The sequence below is a fragment of the Urocitellus parryii genome, chromosome 3 (assembly GCF_045843805.1).
Source record: "Urocitellus parryii isolate mUroPar1 chromosome 3, mUroPar1.hap1, whole genome shotgun sequence".
In the NCBI taxonomy this organism is placed as follows: Eukaryota; Metazoa; Chordata; class Mammalia; order Rodentia; family Sciuridae; genus Urocitellus; species Urocitellus parryii.
The window spans coordinates 121895688-121918761 of record NC_135533.1 but is presented as its reverse complement, the minus strand read 5'-3'; the positions used below and the strand labels follow the sequence as shown (position 1 = coordinate 121918761).

Sequence of the window (23074 nt, the reverse complement as noted above, 5' to 3'; positions counted from 1 at the left end):
CTTTAAAATTGTTGTCTTTTTGCAGGGCCAGGGAGGGAACCCAGCACCTCACATGTTAGGCCAGCTCTTTTCCACTGAGCTACAACCCAGCCTTTCACTAAATTTTAATTGGAAACAGAGTAGCTTGATATAGGGCTAGTCAGTCCTCTGCTAAAACAGGGCTTCTGAGAGCCCGCCTGCTGCCACACGGTGACCAGCCATTCGTCTCTGGCCAGTTCCCACTTGAATTGCCCCTGCCTTGCACAGCTCCAGCTGTTCCCAGGTTTCCTACACATGTGTAAATCCTTACTCAGCCAAAGGAGTTGGGGATCCCTCAGACAGCCCCTCTCTGTTAAGCACACCTCCACATCTTCCCTGCAAAGTCCAGCTATTGTGGCCCTGTGGGAATCCTTCCCTTCTAACCAGCAAGGCTATTCTTGGCCCCTTCCCTGTGTGGCCACCTGGAAACTGCCACTGTAGTAGGCTGGGTGACCATGAGTCAGCTCCATCTGTCTGGGACCACAGACTACATGTGTCATGTCAAGAATCATCACTGGCCAAGATGTGGAATCAACTCAGGTGTCTGTTGCTGGATGAATAAAAAAAAATGTGGTATATGTGCACAACAGGATATCATTCAGACATAAAATAATGGAAATGCTGCTTTTGTTTGCAACAATGAGGTTGGAACTGGAGGTCACCAAGTAAGTGAAATGTGTCAGGCATTGAGCAACAATACCACGTGCAGAAGCCAAGTCTGACCTCAAGGGAGCAGAGACCAGCCAAAATACGTTCCCAGAGGCTGGGAAACAGTGGAGGTGGGGAAGCCAAGAGAGGGTAGCCAATGGGCTCAGATATGTAGCTGGACAGGAGGACTGACTTCTGACATTCTGAAACACAGTAGATTGACTACGGTTGGGAACAGTTAGCTCTGGTTTGCAGAATTGTGATGGAAACCATGGGCACTCTACCACTGAGCCACAGCCCAGCCTTTTTCATTTTTAAACTGTGGGACCCAGGCTGGCCTAAACTTGTGATCTTCTTGCCTCAGCCTCCCAAGATCCTGGATAACAGGTGTGCACTACTGCACCCAGCAACAATTAGCAATACGAATATTTCAAAATAACTAATTAATAGGATCCTGAATATTCTCAACACAAGAAATGTAAAGCTGAGCTAACAGATAGATGCCAATTACAGATATGCCTGACCTGACCATTACACACTGTATCCACACTGTAAAGCCATCCTGAAACCCACAAAAACATACAGTTACTATGTATCAATTAAAAAAAGAAAAAGTCTTTTTACATATAGCTGTTGAAGGCAGGAGCATGCTCTGATCCTGGTTACTCCACCACACACAAGAGAGAAGTCTTCACCCTTCAGCAGACATGTCTGTCTGAGACTGACAGCTATTTGTAATGATTCCTACACAACAGACACAGTTTCCTGGCAGAATTACTTCAAAGACCCTTGGACACCAGGACTCCTCACGTAGACTCTCAAGACACAACGTCCAGCACCTCCTTTCTGATGAGACCTCTGAATCCTGAGGAGTTTGCTCCCCCAGCTTTCCCTGTTGAAGTCTCTAAACGTGAATCCCTGTGACCTCTGACAGAGGGTGCTGCCAATCTCACTTCCACCTTGGCTTGTCCTCACAGGGGTGCCCCAGGGAATCTTTTGGGAGAAGGCTTTTGCACAACATCTGCTTTTCAAACACTAGAAAGCTCTCGTGACTCAACTCCCTGCTAGCATGTTTCCAGCAGCTGCTATCTCAACAGGAGTCTCTCCTACATGTCCTCAGTGGGGACATCTGACAGCAGGCAGGGGTTGGCCCTTGCTGCACTCACATGGCGTTGGTTCTGCGTGGTCTTTCTGGTGCAATGTGAGCTGCAACCTGCTGCTAAAGCTGCCACCACACTCGCTGCGTGCACAGCCTCTGCCTGCTGTGTGGCTCCTCTGGTGCCTCATGAGATGGGACTTTCTGGTGAATGATTTCCCACATTCGGCACACTCATAGGGTCTCTCTCCTGTGTGAATTCGCTGATGGATGATGAGCTGTGCTTTCTCAAAGAAAGCTTTTGCACAATCACTGCACCCATGGGTTTTCTCTCCTGTGTGGTTTCTCTGATGTTTAATGAGCTGCACCTTCTGAACAAAGGCTTTCCCACATTCGCTGCATTCATAGGGCTTTTCCCCCGTGTGGATCCTCTGGTGCCTGAGCAGTTGTGGCTTCCAGGCAAACGCTTTCCTGCACTCACTGCATTCAAAGGGCCTCTCTCCAGTGTGGGTTCTCTGATGGTGAGTGAGACTGGACTTCTCGCTGAAGGCCTTCCCACACTCACTGCATTTGTAGGGCTTCTCACCAGTGTGTGTTCTCTGATGCGATATCAGGCTTGACTTCTGGGTGAAGGCCTTCCCACACTCACTGCAGCCAAATGGTTTCTCACCAGTGTGAGTTCTCTGGTGGGTTAGGAGCTGCGACTTTCCAAAGAAGGTCTTCCCACATTCCACGCAGCCATAGGGCTTCTCTCCAGAGTGAACTTTCTGATGCCGCATCAGCTCTGACTTCTTGAAGAAGGCCTCTTCACAATCGTGGCATCGATGGCTCTTCTCCCCCGTGTGGATTATCTGATGCTTGATAAGCTGCGGCTTTCGGATGAAAGCTTCACCACATTCCCTGCATGCATAGGGCTTCTCTCCTGTGTGAATTCTCTGATGCCTAATGAGGAGTGAGTTCCTGCTGAAGGCTTTTTTACACTCACTACACACATAAGGTTTCTTGCCAGTATGAGACCTCTGATGAGTAATGAGCTGAGACCTCCAAAAGAAAGCTTTCCCACAATCACTGCATTTATAAGGTTTCTCTCCTGTGTGCACCCTCTGATGTGTGATGAGCTTCACTTTCTGGGAGAAAGCCTTCCCACAGTCACTGCAGCTATAGGGCTTCTCTACTGCATGAGCCATCTGATGCCTTTTGAGCTGGGACTTCCTGCTGAAGGCCTTCCCACACTCACTGCACCCGTAGGGCTTCTCTCCAGTGTGAGTTCTCTGATGTAGCATGAGCAGGGACTTCCTGCTGAAAGCCTTCTGACACTCGCCACACCCGTAGGGCCTTTCCCCTGAATGTGTCCGCTGGTGCACAGTGAGCAAGGACTTCTGTGAGAAGGCCTTCCCACACTCACTGCAAAGATAGGGCTTCTCTCCTGTGTGAGTTCTCTGGTGAATGGTCAGCTGTGACTTCCTGTGGAAAACTCTGCCACACTCCAAGCACAAGCAGACTCCCGTGTGTGTCCCACAAGCCTCGTTGCTGCTGGTTCTTCTGTGTTTCTTGTCATCACAGTATTGTACCTCTCCACAGGCTCTGTCGGATTTCACACAAAACAGTAACTCCTTGCTGAGCTCATCAAATTTCTTTTTGCCACAGTTATTTTTTGGAATAAGAAAATCAAAAGGATGTTTCAAACTTTTTTCACCTCTGCCACATTTATGGAGTCTCATTCCTAAGTGAACAAAGTTCATGCTTGAATTAAATAGTTTCCCCAAAACATCACATCCATGATCTTTCTCCATACTTTTAAGCTTGTCTTGATTATCTTGATGCCATATTTTAGAATCACTGTCTAGCCAGATTTCTAAAAAGAGGGAAAAAAGAACCACACTGTGTAACTTCCTCAGTGACTATACTCATGAACATAGTGAGACCCACAAATACTCTCTATGTACTGGGCACTGACATATTTAATGGAAATGGGAACCGGTGTTAGAATTACAAAGGTCAAAATTATGCAGTAATCTGCAATTTTCTACTTTATGCCTGGAACTTTGTTAGCTGCAGATTATGGAAAAAGACAAGAAAAAAACCATCAGAGAGACTCATGATACACTGAAAATGAGAACAGCAAAAGAACAAGTCGGCACAAGAGAAGACGAACTTGGTCTGAGAAGAGCACAGGTGGGATGTCCTTCACTCTGGACAGCACTGATGTCTGGCCACTGCTGCACTGAAAACATCTCTGTGCCAGACAGCCACCTGGCCGTCCCCTCCACCACTGGCACCACTTTCTGGTGATAATTTCAAGAATTCTCCAGAGCTCACGTGAACACTTTTATCTGATGCATGTTGACATTCAGACCCTTTTAACTGGATCTATAACTGAATCATAATCTACATATAAAATCTACATAATGTTATAAATTGAAATTATTCCAAACCATAAGAACTTTCCTGTATAACCTTAGTACAGCTTTTTCCATCCTACAGGTATATGTACTTGTGAGTTCCACCACATGGCTGCTTGATGAATATTTGGAGTGATCTTTTAAAGGTCTGCTGACTGTTGATGACATTGTTTATAGCAACTGGGAGGCAAGATTCCCAGGAGGTACTCTGCAAGATGAAATATTTGGTGAGATTCTAAATGTAAAGCAAGTACTCTTTTTTCTTAAGAATACTTTTTGTGAGGCATCTCCTCTAATTCTCAGACATCAGAATTTCAGGGGAAGAGCCACTTAGAGCTGCTGATGTGGAGGAGAATGAGAATGCTCAATGTTTCGTGCATGAGTGATGTTCACACAGTCCACTGAGAGGAGAGAAAACAGAAAGACCTCTGGAGACCAGAATCAAGAGTCACAAGCAGACACATGGAGGGGGAGAGTTTAAGAGCAAGTTGCTCTTTAAAATATAAGAAGAAATAATAATTTCAAATTAAGATCAAGAAGCAGTGTTAAGAAGTATATTTATTCAAATTAATAAGCAACCTGATATCAAGCAATAATAGAGTAGTTCCCCTATGTATTTAAAGGCTTAGATATTCAATTGTATAAAAAAATCTTAAAGGAAATAAAAACATGTAATTTGGGAAGACAGGTGGACTACTGCTAGTGTTATCCACAGAACATATGTTTCTCCATTCTGTTTCTGCCATGTGACCCCCATTACATCCTGTTTCCAAAATGACATACTTCCTAACTGGGAGTCCAGCTTCCAATTCTAGCCTCTACTCAGCATCCAGTCACCTTTAAAAATGTAATTAGAAGCCAGGCACAGTGGCCATACCCTGTAATCCCAGTAGCTCAGGTGGCTGAGGCAGGAGGATCATGAATTCAAAACCAACCTCAGCAATGTCAAGGCGCTAAGCAACTCAGTGAGATCCTGTCTCTAAATAAAATACAAAATAGGGCTGGGGATGTGGCTCAGTGGTTGAGTGCCCCTGAGTTCAACCCCCAGAACACCCCCCACCAAAAACAATGTAACCAGGCCTTTTCATCCTCCTGCTTGAAAACTTTTTGATGCATGTCCTGTAAGACTGGTTTGCTCTAGCCTCTTCAATTTTATTTCACAATATTCTCATTTTTTTTTTATCACAAAGACATTTTCTGCCATGGTCCTCTGCATGTTCCATTCCTTACATGTAGCTCTTCCCAGTTTTCCAGCAGGCCTGGCTCATTCAAATGTAAACATCACTTTGACAGCACACTAACAAACATCCTGTTTATTTTATGCATAGTACTTATCAAGTTGATGATCCTCTACTTCTGTTTCTCCCTGTAGAATGTCAACTCCACGAGGGTTAGGGTAGGTGGTAGTTCCCACTGGTACTTTCCTAGCTCACAGTGCAGTACATAGTTACCTCAATGTGTGGGGAGGAACACACTTGCTGAGTGCTAAAGCAGCTCCTTCCTGTAGCACTGAATCTGATCATGAACTCTATATTCAATTATTGAATGCCATACAGTTCTGTATTTTCTTTTATGTTAAATTCTATGCTCCTGCATGGTTATTTCATGACTCTTATTTCCTTCTGAGTCCTCTCATTCCATATAACAGTGGTGGTTCTAAATTTTTTAAAAAATATATTTATTTTTTAGTTTTCTTTTAGGTGGACACAATATATTTATTTTATTTTTACGTTGTGCTGAGACTTGAACCCAGTGCCTCATGCATGCTAGGTGAGCACGCTACTACTTGAGCCACATCCCTAGCCCTGTTGGTTCTAAATTAATGGGGGAATGTGAACTCTATCACTGCAGTTTTCCCAGACTCTACATACCCAGACCTGCTAGCCCCGACAGGAAGGGCCTAGACCTAGACATTCTGAAGTACTTCCCAGCATAGGTTAATACACAAGTTAAATGGAAACCCTTCTACTGAACAGATATTTGATAAGAAAGCTCCTGATGGGCACAATGGCACACATCTGTAACCCCAGTGACTCGGGAGGCTAAGTCTGGATGATCGCAAGTTCAAAGACAGACTCAGCAACTTGGTGAAGCCCTTAGCAATGCAGCAAGACCCTATCTCAAAATAAAAATAAAAATAATAAAAAGGGGTGGGTATGTGGTCAAGCACCCTTGGGTTCAATCCCCATACTAGAAAAAAGAAAAAGAAAAAATGCTAGTTGGGTGTGGTGGAGCACTCTGTGATCTCAGTGACTTGGGAGGCTGAGGCAGGAAGGTCGCAAGTTTAAGGTAAGCCTGGGCAACTTAGCGAAACCCTATCTCAAAAACATAAAAGGGCTGGGAATGTATCTCAGTGGTAGAGAAACCGTGAGTTCAATCCCCAATACTAAAAACAAAAAAGAAAGAAAAGGAAAGATCCTCTTTACCTGCCTCCATAATAATAAACAAATAAAATATTAATAATTGTACCATAAATTTCACATAGAACAGAGATCAGTAAATTCCTGGCCATCTCTCTAACCTTAAGCCTAACAGTTTAAGGAATCCCAGTGAAGTCTGAACAGGCCTCAGGTCCTATAATATAGGTGCTCAGCAGGCAAGGGCTTCAGACAAGCTGGAAGTCAAGGAGCATCCACTGGTGGGGGGAAGAGAAGCTCAACCAGAGGGGGGCAGTGTCTATGTGGGGAGAGCACACCCCCTACCAAAGGCTCAGAAGCAGAGAGAAACATGGGGGACATTGAGGAAGAGACTCGTCTAAATGCTCTGGGTATAGAAGAGGCACAGAAGAGGGGCTTAGTCAGGCTCTGCTATGTTCTGCTATTCTCCAGTGTAAATGGAGCTTAACAACACACAGCAGGGCAGAGGTACCAACATACAAACCCAGTGCCCCACTCATGCTAGGCGAGCATGGACACACAGCCTGCAAGGGGAGGACTGAGGCCCGCTGAGAGGCCTCAAAGGCAGGGATGCAGCGGAGGCAGGAGGCATCTCCTGGCTGTGTCAGAGCTCAGCTCTGCTCCACACCACTTGCTCTGCCTTCCATTCTGTCTTTGCTGTAAGACACACAAGGAACCCTACCGAGGTGTGAGCATGCTGTCTCTGAGCATATGGAGCCTGATCATCTTTGTATATGATGATTGGCAGCCTTGAAGCTAGTTCTCTGAAACCCCTGGGGATCTTATTTGTGTGTTGTCAACTGTGCTGTGCCTGTACAGGCACTTTGTTACTAAGTTACAAGCTGAGACAGAGGCATTTATGGAGCAGAAGACTCCTGGTATGGAAAAGCACATAGACAGAGATCATCTGGGCAATGGTATCTGGTACCTGGGAGGGCAGTAATGTCATTTGTTAATTCAAAGTTTTCTTCATACTGTTAAATTAAATGAGAAGCCTTGTAAAAAATTCAATAATGACATACCTATTAAATTTCCAAAGGGGAAAAAGCCCAAATTTGTCAAATTAGAGGAAGGAAAGTAATAACTCAAAGAAGTTCTACATTAATATGAACTCAAAAGTGGTCAATGTTATTTAAAGTGAAAAAAAGTGGGTAGAGTTATGGCTCAGAAGTAGAGTGCTCGCCTAGCATGCGTGGGACACTGGGTTCGATCCTCAGCACCACATAAAAACAAAATAAAGATATTATATCTACCTATAACTAAAAAATAAAATATAAAAAATTGAAAAAAGTTGTGGATTTTTTTTTTTTTTTTTGGTATCGAGGATTGACTGAGGAGGACTTAACCCCTGAGGCACATCGCCAGCCTTTTTTTTCTATTTTATTAGAGACAAGGCCTCACTGAGTTTCTTAGGACCTTGCTAAATAGCTTAGGCCTTGCTAAATTGCAATTCAGCTCAGCCGCCCCAGGCTGCTGGGATTAAAGGCATGTGCCACTGCATCTGGCTAAAAATTATGAATTCTTAAGGAGGAGGACCAAAGCCTACCTCTGTAGGACGACTTGGAAGTGGGAATAAGGAAGTAGGAACGTAAGGCAGGTAGGAAGAACTCTTTATGCAAGGAAGGAATCCTCAATGAGTGGCCACTGTGTATGTGCTGCACAAGTGGAAGGCTCGATTCATCATAAACTGCACACAGGGGCTAGGGTTGTGACTCAGTGGTAGCGTGCTCACCTTGCATGCATGAGGCACTGGGTTCAATCCTCAGCAACACATAAAAAAAATAAAGACAATACAGTCCATCAACAACTAAAAAAAATTTAAAATAAATAAATAAACTGCACACAGAGAGGCCAGCAGGCTAGGGCACGGAACAGCAAAGCAAGGATCATGAAGAACTCCTGTCACTACTCTGGAGTCAACTCTATAAAGATTTAGGAATTTCAAACAGTTTATAAGCAACATTTCAAAAGTACTCACCTATTGCCAAAACCCTGAGATTTAATTTAATTCACCGTTTTCAATACATTTCATGATTTCTCACCTGAAACGTTCTGGTGTAGGGTTTTTTCATATACTGTCCATGACTCCTCTTGGTCTAGCTTGAAAACGGCATCAGGTTTAATGATTTGATAACCTGGAGATTGGAAGGAGACGACATGGACCCAGCTGCCTGAGCTGGAGTCCCTTGAGAAATGTCTTATTACAAATGCTCTGAAATAACAAGAGACTAAACACCTTTCAATTTGGTGTTGGAATCAAGGAATCTCTGGCATCTGAAATGCATATGCAATCAGTGAACACCCCAGAGGCCCGGTTGGACACAGCCAATCACAGAAGGGCACCTCACCCAGGAAGAGCAGGCTGCTGTAGTTCTCCAGCATTACGTCTCTGTACAGGCTCCTCTGAGTGGGGTTAAGCAGCTGCCACTCCTCCCATGTGAAGTCCACAGCCACATCCTCAAACGATATCTGAAAAGCACAATCCCGGCAAGTCTGCAGTGGTCCCACAAGGCTGTGCGGAACACAGGCTCTCCTCTGTGTGTGACAGTAGCCTTGGGCACAGCACTTTGTGCATCTTCCCCTCCTGACTCACTTCCATGGAACAGAAGGGCACAGAGTGGATGCCACTTCCAGATTAGGTTATCAGAGACTGATTTCCCTACTGGGAGCTTGCTCCTCCTCTCCCTGAGGGAGGGGTATGGCAGCCATGTTGAGAGACCCAGGTGGTGTGCCTGGAATGGACCATCTCCTCCAGCACCTCCAGAGCCCTGGCAGGTCCCAAGCCACAGTGGTGTGAGGTGAATGCCTCCTTGTTTCAGCCACTGAGGTTTGGGGTGATTTGTTGTCAGCAATGGGTAATTAATAGGACACCCTAACACTGCATTATGCTTTGAAGGAGAAAGAAAAATGCCACTCAACTACTCATCATGGTGAGTGCATTCATCCATCTACTCATCCAGGAATCAGAAACTAGAACAGGTTGTCTCTAAATAAGCACAGTGGTTCTCAAAGAAGTGTCATGGGTCAGGGCATGAAGACGTGTGCCTGGTCTGCCCTGCAGAGTGACAATAGCACCTCAGCCTCTGTGAGGACCAAGCCACTACTCATTCCAGAGGCAGCTCTGCCTCCAAGTCAGAACAACCAGCCAGCTCTTTCAGGTATCTGAGACCTGCTAGCTTACTTTCCCTGGTAAAGCTGGAACAAGAAAAGGGTCACTTGGCTTTTGACTGATGAAAAATAACATCAAAAATTAATTTCTTGGGCTGGGGCTATATCTCAGCGGCAGAGCACTTGCCTCGCATGTGTGAGGCACTGGGTTCGATCTTAGCACCACATAAAATTCAACAAATAAAATAAAGGCATTCTGTTCATCTACAACTACAAAAAATTAAAAAAGAAAGAAAGAAAATTAATCTTTTGCCTCAAATCTTAGTGCTACACTGAGAACTCACAACAACAAGCTAGACTTATGTGGGTGCGTAATCTAAGTACACAGAACAGGTGTGCTTTGCAAAGACCTCAATCAGAAAGAAAGTGGCTTTAGATGGCAGTACATTAGGCCTCTGCAGAGTCAAATGTACATACTATCTAGAGAAAGGAATACAGATGCTTCTTGAAACAAAGCATGAGGAAAAATGAGTGCAGAGTGTACAAAGAAACAAGGCATCATGACTGAGATCCATCTTAAAAACCAAAGTCCAGGATATATGAAATAAAGGCTGGGGTTGTGGCTCAGTGGTAGAGCACCTGTCCAGTACGTGTGAGGCACTAGGTTCAATCCTCAGCACCACATTAAAAAAAATTATTACATCCATCTGCAACTAAAAATTAAAATAAAATAAATATCCATAGTTCATTCAGAAAAACAAAAAAAGGTCAATGAAAATATGAAACAGGACCAAAAGGGCTATGTGCATTGGCACATACTTGTGATCCCAGCAACTCAGGAGATTGAGGCAGGGGGATCACAAGTTTGAGGCCAGTCTCAGCAACTTAGCAAGATACTGTCTAAAAATAAAAATAAAACAGGCTGTGGATGAAGCTCAGTGGTAGAGCACCCCTGGTTCAATCCCCAGAACCAAAAGGGGGGAAAAGAGAAAGAAAGAAAGAAAGAAAGAGAGAGAGAGAGAGAGAGAGAGAGAGAGAGAGAGAGAGAGAAAAGGCTGTACAACTGAGTACGCAGATCTGATGAAGAACTAAACAGAATCCTAGAAATAAAGTATGGGTGTGAAATGAAGAAATCAGTGTATAGTACACTAGATGCAAAGATGCGGGGGCCGGTGGGGGGGGTGATAGATCAGAAGAAGCTCATAATGAGACAAAGTCACAGAAATGGAATATATAAAGCAACCCAGATTATAGCTGACTACAATGATACATGTTAATGACAAAAACAGTTTGAACATAAAAGTTTAAAAAAAGGTAGCAACAAATAAACAATAAGCAGCTGGCATAGCTTTTTTAACAAAGGCAGTAGACCTCAAGAAAAACATTATTAGACACTGCAGAAAAAGGAGGATTATCAAATATAATGAACACTTCAAATGGTAAAGGGTTAATTCTCAAAGAAGACACGTTGACTCTGAATGTGTATGCACCTAAAAATGGACACAACGACTGAAGTCAGCACTCTTTTCTGAGGAATGGACATGATATGCAGTCAGAAAATCGGGAAGGATGCAGATGACCTGAACAGCAGTTGGGTCAACTTGACCTAATGACTCTTTAACTCTTTTTTTTTTTTTTAATTTTTTTAGTTTTAGTTGGACACAATACCTTTGTTTTATTTATTTATATGCGCTGCTGAGGATCAAACCCAGGGCCTCGCATGTGCTAGGCGAGCTACAACCCCAGTCTGACTCTTAACTCTTAACTGAGAACACTCAGCCCACAAGAGCTAAGCAAATACCCCATAGTGTATGCACCCATAACTATTTTAAAATAAATCAAACAAAGTGTGTTCTTGGACTATGACAAAATTAACTAAAAATCAATAACATGTATCTAGAACATTTCCAAAGCCATATGTATGTGAATAAGCCACAGGTTGAATGGGAAATTATCGGGATATTATGAAAATAGTCTAAACTAAATGAAAATGAAAAGACAACTTGTCAAATTTTGTGGGATATAGTTAAAACAATGCTTACATGAAATTTTATTAGAAAAATACTCATATATTTGAAAAGAAAAAGACCTAAAATCAATATCCCAAATTATCATTTTTAAAAATTAGAAATGTTGGGCTTAGTAGTGCATGCCTGTAACCCTAGCAACTCACAAGGATGAGGCAGGATGATCACAAGTTTGAGGTCAGCTTCAGTAACTTAGCATGGCCATGAGCAACTTAGTGAGACTCTGTCTCAAAATGAAAAAATACAAATTGCTAGGGGTGTTGCTCAGTGGTTGAGCACTCCTGAATTCAATCCCCAGTACCAAAGCAAAACAAACGAAAACTAGAAATGCTGGGTGTGGTGGTGCACACCTGTGACCCCAGCTACTAGAGAGGCTGAGGCAGGAGGATCACAAGTTCTTCGCCAGCATCAGCAACTTAGTAAGATCATATAACCTAATGTAAAAAAAAAAAAATCAAAATATTTAAAAGGATGGGGATGTAGCTCAATGGTAGAATACAGAACATTTGCACAGCATGCATGAAGCCCTGGGTTCAATCGCTAATACTGCAAAATATCAATCAATCAGGGACTGGAAGAATAGATCAGTGGTAAAGGATATGCTTAGTGGTAAAGGATATGCCCAGGTTTTGATCCCCAGCACCACACACCTATACACAAATACACAAGGAATGTAAACCAAGGGATATAATGGAAATTCCATAACCTAATAAATTATATCTATGGAAAACATACAACTAATAACATATTTTGATGGTGAGACAGAATGCTTCCCCTATAAGGATCAGAAGACAACAAGAAAGGCATCTTGTACTGTTCCTATTCAAACTCTGTACTGGAGCCTTAGCTAGTCCAGTATGGAAAAAGAAGCAGAAGGTTAAAAAAAAAACAAAAACAAAATAAAACCCTATTGATAGATGACACATTTGTCCATGTATAAAACGCAAAAAAAAAAAAAAAATCTGTCATGCATATATGCACTATCTCCTAGAACGGACTAGTGAACTCTGCTGGAAAACAAGAGGCCATTTCACCTGAGCTAGTGGTTTCCTGCACGCCATCAGTGAACAATAGGAACAGAACAGGTCTTATAGGGCCATTTACATCAGCCCCCAAACACAGCTACCAATATACAGAGAAGGCAACACAGTAACAGTATCTGTGTGTTACTAACTGGTGACAAGAGAAATCAAAGAACATGATATCATGGACAGACACACATTCCATGCTTGGAGATGGAGTGTGGCCGGGTCTTCACTTCTCCCTGAAAATGCCACGGATTTCACACAAAGTAGCAAGTGTTGGCTCATTGGTAGAGAGCTTGCCTGGCACGTGGGAGGCCCTAGGTTCGATCCTCAGCACCACATTAAAAAAAAAAAAAAAAAGAATAAGTAAATAAAATAAAGTGTTTGTTTAAAGTAGCAAGTGGCTCTGCAGGCATTAGCAAGTTGATCCTAATATGCACTTGGAAAGACAAAGGTACTGGATGGCCACATCTGGACAAAGCACTGCACTACAGGACTCCACTTGGTTTTAAGAAAAAACATGCTCTGCTCCAGAGTCCATTCAACAAATGATGCCAGAGCAACTGTGTACCCATGAGCAAAGGGATGAACCTCCACATAGAACTTACGCTTTATGTAAGAACTTATTCAAAGTGCACTGCTGCAATCCCAGCAACCGAGAGGCTGAGGCAGGAGCACTGCAAGTTCAAAGCCAGTCTCAGCAACTTAGCAAGGCCCCCTTTCAAAATTATGAGAAGGAAGTGAGAAAAAGAAGGACTGGACATAGTTGGGTGGTAGAACACCTGCCTAACATGTGCAAGGCCATGGGTTCTGTCCTCATCACTGCAAAACAGGACAAAACAATGAGCAAAAGATCTTAACAGACACTTCACCAAAAAAGACTGGATGGAAAATAAATACATGAAAAGATGTTTGATGTCATTTGTCAAGGGAAAAATGCAAACTAAAATCATAGTAAGATACTTCTATGCATATAACAAAAGGCAAAATGTCACAAAACTGATGGATGCTGGTGAGGATGTGAGCAACAGCAATTTCCACTTGCTATGGTCAGAGTGTAAGATGCACAGCAACCTTGGAAACATGTGGAGACTTTGGCGGCAGCTTATAGAGCTGAACACACTTGCCAGAAAACCCAAAAATCCCACTCCTAGGTATTGACCCAGGTGAACAGAACACTCACGGTCAAACCTACATGCAGAAGAATGCATTATTCCTAACTGCTAGCAGGTGCCAGCAACCACAGTGCCCTTCAACAAGCAGATGCTCAAACAGCTGGTGCATCACATAGGCAGACACTGTCCAAGGACAGCACTTGGGGCTAAGGGGCACACCAGCCAGTTCTAGGTCCATGACTGAAGAAGCATTATTGAATGGCTACGTGCTGTTTCTATGTTTTATTTCTTTTAAGAGGGTTCTTGCTATGCTTCCCAGACTGGTCTTGATCTTGTGGGCAGAGTGATCCTCCCACCTCAACCTCCCAAGTAGCCAGGACTACAGGCATGCTCCCCCATGCCCAGCTGATTTTCATACTTTCAATTCCATTCATGTGACATTCTGGAAAAGGAAAAACTATGCCATGAACCAGACTGTATACAACAGACAGACCAACTGACTCAAGACTGAGGAGTACACAAAGATGAGGGGTGTCTTCTGGTAAAGGGACAGCACAGGAGCCTCCTGTTCAGGGCTCCTCTGCAGTGGCATGATTTGGCCCCATACCTGTTGCATGGACCCGACCTAACTGGTGTGCCATCTCAGGGGAAGGGGCACTTGCTTGGGCTCCTGCCTGTACCATCTCAGAGGTGAGGGATGGTGCTGCCCTTGCTCTCTGGGAGGCTTGTGGCTTTCCCTGATGACTCTGATGCTTCGCAGCTCAGCTAGGCCAGCTCAGCTGAGCTCCCAGCATATAAGTGAACTTCAAAACTAAGAAAACATGAAACTTTTTGCATATTTATTTGAACAACAAAATTCTTAAGAAAAATTAAGAAAATAAGGAAGGAAAAGAATGAAAGGGAGAGATAAGCAAGGTGGTCAAGAACTCCTTTTCCATGAATTAGAGCACAGATACAGCTGGAGGCAGATGCCTGCATGCGCACCTTTGCCAACAGAAGCACAAACATTTTAACCTAAACTATCAAAATTCCAACTGAGAGGACTTATGGGGACCCGGTCAACTCTGCCAGATGACTTAGTGTTCTTCCTGAAACTAGCATCTAGGTAGGATGTGTCCCTGCTTTAGTCTCTGAGGAATGGTGTTCTGTGTTCTTTAGGTTCATTCCCTTTGCTTACACTGAGGAGTTTTAAGGAGCTATCCTAGAGCACATGCTATGATGGGTGCCATCCACTAAGCCACTTATCTCAAGAGCCATCACTGCTTCTTCTTGTGTTGCCATCAAGAAGTGTGCACTTCTCTCAAACACTTGGTCTGCCTTTTCCTTCCTATGGAAGACACTGTCACTCCTAGTTCCTTTTCTGCTGTGGGCTTTGGGAATGTCTGAGAAAAGCCTGCTGCTCACCTTTGTGACAATGGAGGAACCCGTGTCTTCTTTACCTATCTTCCAACTTTAGGCTTCTGTATGGCTCTATATATTTAATAAATATAAAATTTGTGCTACTTTTGACATCTTCTTTCCCAAGTTTATCATTTATCTTTGATTATGACTTAAATGTATTTAGACCTTTCCTGTTTGTGTCCTGTAAGTCTCCTGTACGCCTCATCACATCCACAGGGGGGAAAAAACTACTAAAGATAAACAAATAACTCACCTGTGACTCAATCATTTTCTGCTGCTCTCAGGAAACCTGCTGTTTTTGACTTCTGTCTGTTCTGACTCTGGAGAGAGGCCTCTAGTGAAAGATCTGGAAACCAAGACTATATTCTCATTCTTGAGAATCTCACATGAATTCTCTGCTTATCTCACATGAATAGTTTTGTTTCTGAGAGCAATGGTCTGTGAATGCAATAGAAATGTCATTTTAGATGAGGTCACTGGTCTGGGGACCTAAATCTTAGTTTTCTCTTTCTGGGAACTCAGTCTTGTAAAACCTCAGACTAGATGTTTGGTAGACACAATCAGGGCTGTGGGCTAAGAAATGGGAGGGAGCCTTGGCTTCTGGCATATCTTCTGCACCTGGCCTGCATCTGGGGCACGTCTCTACCACACTGCAGTAACAACCCCAGTGCCTTCCAGGAAGTGCTAGAATGAAGCTGCTCACCTCCTTGGTCCAAGCAAACACCCCCCACAGAAGCAGCACTATGGAAAACTGCTCTGAAGAGACATGAAGGGATTGTGGAAATGCAATGATGATGACTCACTCCTTCTGCAGCAAAGTTTCCTGGGGCAGGAATGAATTCATTAATTTAAGTGAAATTATTTGCCTAGATGTTATAAGGCAAAATGCAACTCTTTTGTAGACAGGCAGAATGGTACTCAGGAAGTGACTATTAGATTAAGATGAGGGGCTAAGGGATGTAGCTCAGTAGTAGAGTGCTTCCCCACCATGCATGAGGCCTGGGTTCAATCCCCATTACTGTAAAACAAACACAAAAAACAACCAATAAAAAAAAACAGTTTATAAAAGACCACAAGGTACACATCATATCATTTTAGGCAGAATTACAGGAAAACACAGAACAAGATTTAAAATAAGTACAATAAACTAAACAAACACATCCCACATCCTGATGCACACAAACAGAATTTAAGTTTCTTCACGGCCATGGACCAGGTCACTTATGTTCAACCAGATGTAGAATCAGAACCAAAGACTTCAAGGGCTCAGGGTTGTGCAGGAAAATCACTTTCTTCATAAGGGTAATCTTTAAAGGAAATGTTAAAAAAAACCTTACCCCATAAATTTTGGGACAAGAGGGATAGAACCCTACCTCACACAACAAAACTGCTCACCAAAACTGTCCAGCACTTGCAGTCAACACCTGCTGTGTACTCGGGTGCTCCAGGCATGATGGTGTCCATCCCCAAAGTTCCTTTGTGGAAGCAGGCCACAGCAAGCCCACGCTCAGTCTCCATGGCAAGAAGCCTACAGCCTAGCATGGATGACCACATGTGGTCAAGGAGTAAGAAGGCTCTTTCCAGAAAACAGGTGAAACTGAGCAAGAAGACGTACAGCATGGGCTCTCTGTCCTGTGTCTCAAATAATACCAAAGGCTGCTGAGGAATGTTGTGGGAGACCATATCAACCAAGGTCCTCATGCAGAGGGCTGAAGTTGGACATGGCCAGGGACAGAACAGACTATGGGTTATAACTAGCAAGGCGGAAGTTATAGAAGGCAAGACCCTGAAGCCAGGGGGGTCGCTGAAAACTTTTAAAAAGGAAACACTCAAGTAAAAGTAGTTCCTGACCAACAATCACAAGCTACAATGAGAGGCCAGAATACAAAAAATGAGTATGATTATTTAACAGAAGTTACCTGTGAGAGGCTTGGTCTGGGCCCACACATGACCAACACCCATTCGGCCCTGCCTCCAGTCCCACAAACATGGGACCCCCACACATCCCTCCCTCAGTGACCACCTAAGAATCCTCCAGCTCCACATCCCAAGACCTCTGCAGATCACAAAACCCAACAGGCCCCTCTGTAAACCTCCAGATCACACAACCACTGAACCCCATAAATTCCACTATCACTTGCCCCAGTATCCTCCTCACCCCCACAGAATCTCAATTACCAATTGCACAGCCCCATATTCTCTTCTCAACAGGTCACCCTTCTAGGGCCTTCAGTGACATGCACTGTAGGTTCCTTAGTGACTCTCAGTGGCCTTATGATAGCTAGTATCTACAATCCTCAACCACTGACCTCAGACTGGCACAGGATTGGCATTGTGTGCCAGGATGACCAGACATCATGTGGCTCCCTGCCAATGGCAAACAAGCCAGAAAGCTCCAGTTTCCCTCTCATCAACACCCACAGGCCCAACTTCTCCCCCCTCACCCCTCACTCCATGCCTATCACAGACACCTACAGGCATACTAGTCATTCACCCCAACAGGCCCACCCAAACATGAAACCTCATTCATGAGTCACCTGTCAGGTACCAGTCATCTTCGGCCTCCTTGGCTCAAGCTCCTCAGCACTCAACTCCAACCCCCTCAAGTAACAATGCCAATCCATGTAGGGCATAAATCAAGTGGACCCAGAGTTTCTCCACACCTCCACCAATGATGACATGCTCAGGACTGGAACTTCAATCCTGACCCTCCAGTGCATGGTCAGAGTACCCACACCCTCACTCACTTGCCCTGGTGTTGGCCATTCCCTTATTTTTAATTTTTACTTTTTGTGGAACTGGGAATTGAGCCCAAGGGTGCTCTGTCACTGAGCTATATCCCTAGCCTCCTCCTTTCTTTCGCTAAGTTGCTCAGGCTGGCACTGAACTTGTATCCTCCTGCCTCAGCCTCTCAAGCTGTTGGGATTACAGGAGTGTGCCACCACACCTGACTAGTGTGTCAGTCATTCCTAAGTCATACTGGGCTCTCAATCACTTGGTCCCATGGCAGCCACAGAGTCATCCCTATAGCACTGAGGCCCCAATCATAGGCTTACCCAGCCCTTGTCAATTCACTGACTAAAACCAAGTCAGTGAAATTCCTGTGAGTCTCAGTAAGTCCCAAAGGACACCAACCACTCTCTCCTCCAGTTTACTTGCCCTCACAGCTGCCCCAATGTGTTCTCACAGAGCCCCTCATCACTGACATCCCCAGCCTTGCTATCTATCTTTCACTGCTGCTCCAGTCATTGAACCCCAAGGGACAACCAACCCCTTATCCCACAGGGTGCTCCTGCACATTCTCTAATTCATCCCATGTTTGCCCACCATTCACCGGCAGCCTTACAGGCTCTCCTGATGGCCACCCTGCACACAACTGATACTAAGCCGCTCCAACCACTCCAATTACTAGCCCCACTGTTCACTCACAACCCCCACCAAACCAACACTGACTTATATCCACACAGTGCCCCAATTTCTGATGCCTCCATCAAAAAATCCTCAAACACAGCCTAGAGAAGAAACTCAGCCACTCACCTCCCCTAAAACAGCAATCACTAGCAGATAAACAAATCCAGAGTAAGGAGACTTACCTCCCAGGGATTATTATGGGGTAGGAAAAGGGAAATGGGGGATCACAATAGGGAGGATGTGGGGCCCTCAGATCTACACTCATCTTTGCAAGGCAGAAAGCAGTTTCTTTCACAGAAAGGAGTAAAGAAAGTTAGAAAGAATCAGGTGAGGCAAAGTGGGATTAAAGAGTGGGGTGAACAGGATGCAAACCAGAGACTTTCTGCCCGCTGTGAGGAGAGGCTGTACAAGGGCCAAATTTCATGGAACTGGAGGAAAGAACAGTCCATGTTTGCTAACCAGATTTTTTGTCCTGCCTGATCCATGGGGTTCACTAATCACTGCTGAGGCAAAGAATGAAAATGCAGAGAATCCGTGTCTGCCTTATCACAGGCAAACAAGGGCACTCTCGGGACTTACCTAGAACGTGTACAAAAGGAGCTTCTCTGCAGTGAGCCTTTTCCTGGAGATTTCTGAACCTCCGCTGTTTTCCAGGAGCACAGAGCTCAAGTAAAACCCAACGTCTTCACAACCAACAGGACTTCCAGTTAATGAAACACCCAAAACAGATACACCACAAAAGCATCCTTCCCAGCCTGCAAATGAATCACTGGCAGCCAGAGTCTTAGTTAACCTACAAAGAAACCGGCTAGACACAGTCGCGGGTCTGCGGATGCACTGGGTCCCAGCACAAAGAACTGACGCCCAAGGGCTACCCAAGGGCTACCCAAGGAGTCTCCCACGAGTCTTCCAAGGGCCTTGAACACTCAGCCCTCAATCCCAGACTGCTGTTTTACAGACGCGCCCCTACCCAACCCTCAGGTGTCTACAGGTTAAATATCCACACACATCCAACAGGCAGGTACGCCAGAAACCGCCCGGCCCCGCCACGCCCCCGCCCCCGCCACGCCCCCGCCCCCGCCACGCCCCCGCCCCCGCCACGCCCCCGCCCCCGCCACGCCCCCGCCACGCCACGCCCCCGCCACGCCACGCCCCCGCCACGCCACGCCCCCGCCACGCCACGCCCCCGCCACGCCACGCGACACCCACCTCAGGGACACTTATCCACAATCCGTTCCTGGCGGAGCACGCGCTGGGGGCCTCTCGCGGGCTTCCGCGAGCCTGAATCAGAGCGGTTTCTGCACGGGGGTCACGTGGAGTACAGGCCAGACGCCGAGGCCTCCCCACGCTCAGCCTTCGTGCAGCCCGCCCCCACTCCGCTCACCCGGACAGCAGGCCTTACAATGCCCAGGCGGACGGGGCCTGACGGCGGAAGTGTCCGTGCAGAACTACATTTCCCAGAATCCCGCTCGCGCGGGCGGGGCTGTACTTCCCAGTCTGAGGCTTTGTTTCCAGTGGTCTCAGGCTGAGTCTGGAAGTTGCCGCTTGCATTATCTAACATTTTAATTTTGGGGTTTTATCATCATGGGTTAGTGTAGATCTAATATACTCATTTAAGCTGCTCTAGAATGTATTAATGAATATATATGCATAGAATTTGTCTATCAAATCATTTAAAATACTTTAAAAATTAATATATATGTAATTTTAGTTGTTGTTGTACTTTTATTTTTTATTTATTTATATGGGGTGCTGAGGATCTAACCCAGTGCTTCACACATGCTAGGCAAGCGCTCTGCTACTGAGCCACAATCTCAGCCCCTTAATCTACTTTTATAAATGGTGCATGAAGCATTCTTATGTTTGTCTTGATTTCATATGCAAGTTTTCTCTAACTTATATGTAAATGAATCAGTAGCTCCAAAGGTAGATTGTAAGTTATGAGTAGCTTCAGCTTTACTAGATTTCATCAAATAGGTCAACAAAATGGTTATATCAATTATCACTACTGTTGTAGGGAAACCAAGGCAAGGCACCAAAGATAGCAGAAAACAGTTTTATTTGGCTTCAGCCAGGTTCAGAGGGCATAGCTTTTGCATAGTTTTATACCCAGCATGGAAGGGGAGGGGCTCAGAAGTTCACAGTCTACAGAAGTTCCCATAAAAGCAGCTTTTTCTCTTTCACTGTTTTGGGCAAGTTAACTCTTCAAGGACAACACCTGAGAAGGGGAGAGCATCTTCTCCCCTTTCTTTGCTCCCCCTGCCAGCTGTTACCATGGAGCCCATTTGTAACTTATCTTGAAGATGTAGACATCTTTGTGAAGTTCCAGCTCAAGGCCAGAGGCCTTGTTTGCAAATTTCTTCAAAGTACTATACTAGATAAGTTTGTGAAAAACTAGTAAGGGATGTCCAGCACCTGGAGTGCTGGTATCTTCTTGGCCAGTGGCCAAGTAAAACAGGGCGACAGGAAAATAGGAGGTTTATCTACATTGAACTCTTTTGCAGAGACTCTTTTGCTGACAGTCAGACTAGGTGAAGATTTCTGGAGAAGCCCAGTTAAGTCTTTTCTGTGGAGAAAGGGGATGCCACTTCACTACCTAGAGCAGTGTCCAGGAGTTTCCATTTGTTTACTACACTATCTACGTTATTATAATGTACTTTTAACTACATTGCCTCTAATCAACTTGTTAAGATTATGAAATTTCTTGTGGTCACTTTATTTGAAAAAAGCAGCTTCTCCTACAAATTCTTAAACAAAAATTTTCTTCAGTTTTATCTGTATTTCCCTGCCTCATTCAATATTTATTTAACAGAACACTTTTAGAAAAGATTTTCAGGCAGAAAAGTTTCTTCATTTGTATTGATAGCTTTGTTACATTATTATTGGACAGAATTGTTTCATCTGTTTTGAACAAAGAGCTCATATATCTGCTATTATTGATGTGCTTCTAGTCATTTCTCTACATCTACTGTATTTTTTCCTTTATGAAGTTGGTTACCATATTTAGTGCACTGATGTTCAAAAATGCTACATAACTCTGTGACTCTCAACTCATAGTACAAAGCATTATTTTTGTATGCCTGCCATGTACAATTTATGCCATTACCATAGCCCAAACATGTTTATGTCTTTCCACTATTTCAGAATATATTGAATAACAAATCCACAAGCTACACTGCTTACATTGGTTGCAGTTTTCAGAGTATTGGAGGATCTCTTTATAGTCATGCTCCTGGCAATCAATCACAAGTTCTTTATTCCTTTCCAGCCTTTTTAAAAAAAGTTGTTTTCTTTAATTTTTCCATTCCAGTCTTAATTGCTAATATATTAAATACTCAAGTCAGACATCATACTGTGTGTGTGTGTGTGTGTGTGTGTGTACGTGCATGCCCACACACTACAAGAAGTGTTAAGTATTAAGGCAGCCACAGGGCAAAGGCACAGAGCACATGCAAATTTATTGCTGTATGTAATCAAATTCAGGTTTTTTAACTGTTGTTTTTGTGGTTCGGGGGGCTGAACCCAGGGCCTTGTGCATGCCAGGCAGACACTCTACCATAAAGGCACATCCCCAGCCCCTGGTTTTAAAAGAAGCAACTGAGTTGTGAAAAGAAAGGTTCACGGTGTCAGCTTGAGTTATCAAGTTGGAGTGGGTTCTGTTTTTGTCACTGGAAGAGAAACTGAGCTAGGCTTAAGATTGAGAACAGGGAATTTTTAAATTCATCACTGTGATTTTCCTGGGCAAGGCTGTAACAAATGATCAGGTGATGAGGTCAGGGTGCCCCCACGTCCACGATTGGTAGAGGACTCCTCCTTTTATGGAGCTTGTTGTGGTGTATACTAATAAATACAATCAATAAGAGTGTAAAATATAGATTATAATATTTTGATAAGTGAGATAAGACAATTATAAAGCAAGAACTGCCATAGACAGGCCTCAGACTCCATTTTGCTGCCTTCTTTAAAACACTGTTACAAGAATTGTTTCTGAGAAACTGAAATAAAGCTGTTTTCTTAAAAAAAAATTGTCTTTCTGTAATTTGTACTCCACGAATTGTACCCTACTCAGGATGCAGCGGTGGTCTTGGTGAGCTACATCCTGGGTCTGAATGCCCTTGTGGGTCTACACAACTTCGAAGTAGATTCTCGCCCCACCAACCTCTACCCAAGTTCAGGATGCGACTGTCTAGCATCTATCTGCTTGAACCCAGGACAGTGGTCAACTGAACTGCAAAGCTAATGCTATTTTGGCTTCTGTTTATCACTTGCTTGCTGATTGGAAAATTCCAGTCCTGCCTAGAGCCCAAGGTCCCACTTATCAATGTTTTAATTTCTATGATTGGCTAGCTTACATGATGCTAAACAAGTCACTGAGTTGGGGGTCTTTGTGATTGTATTTTCTTTGGATGGACCCAGAAGCTGTTTGA

At 44.2% G+C, this 23074-nt stretch overlaps 1 protein-coding gene across 1 annotated transcript; it reads right to left on the bottom strand.

Moving 5' to 3' along the window:
• Window positions 1-1650: 1650 nt before the first annotated feature.
• Window positions 1651-16160, bottom strand: Znf605 (zinc finger protein 605). The gene is made up of 5 exons (XM_077796824.1): window positions 16040-16160; window positions 15490-15674; window positions 8909-9029; window positions 8603-8695; window positions 1651-3617 (listed from the first exon to the last, which is right to left on the bottom strand). Exons 2-5 carry the CDS (start codon window positions 15502-15504, stop codon window positions 1783-1785), a joined length of 2064 nt encoding a protein of 687 aa, XP_077652950.1. The 5' UTR covers window positions 15505-15674; window positions 16040-16160; the 3' UTR covers window positions 1651-1782.
• Between the last annotated feature and the right edge of the window lie 6914 nt (window positions 16161-23074).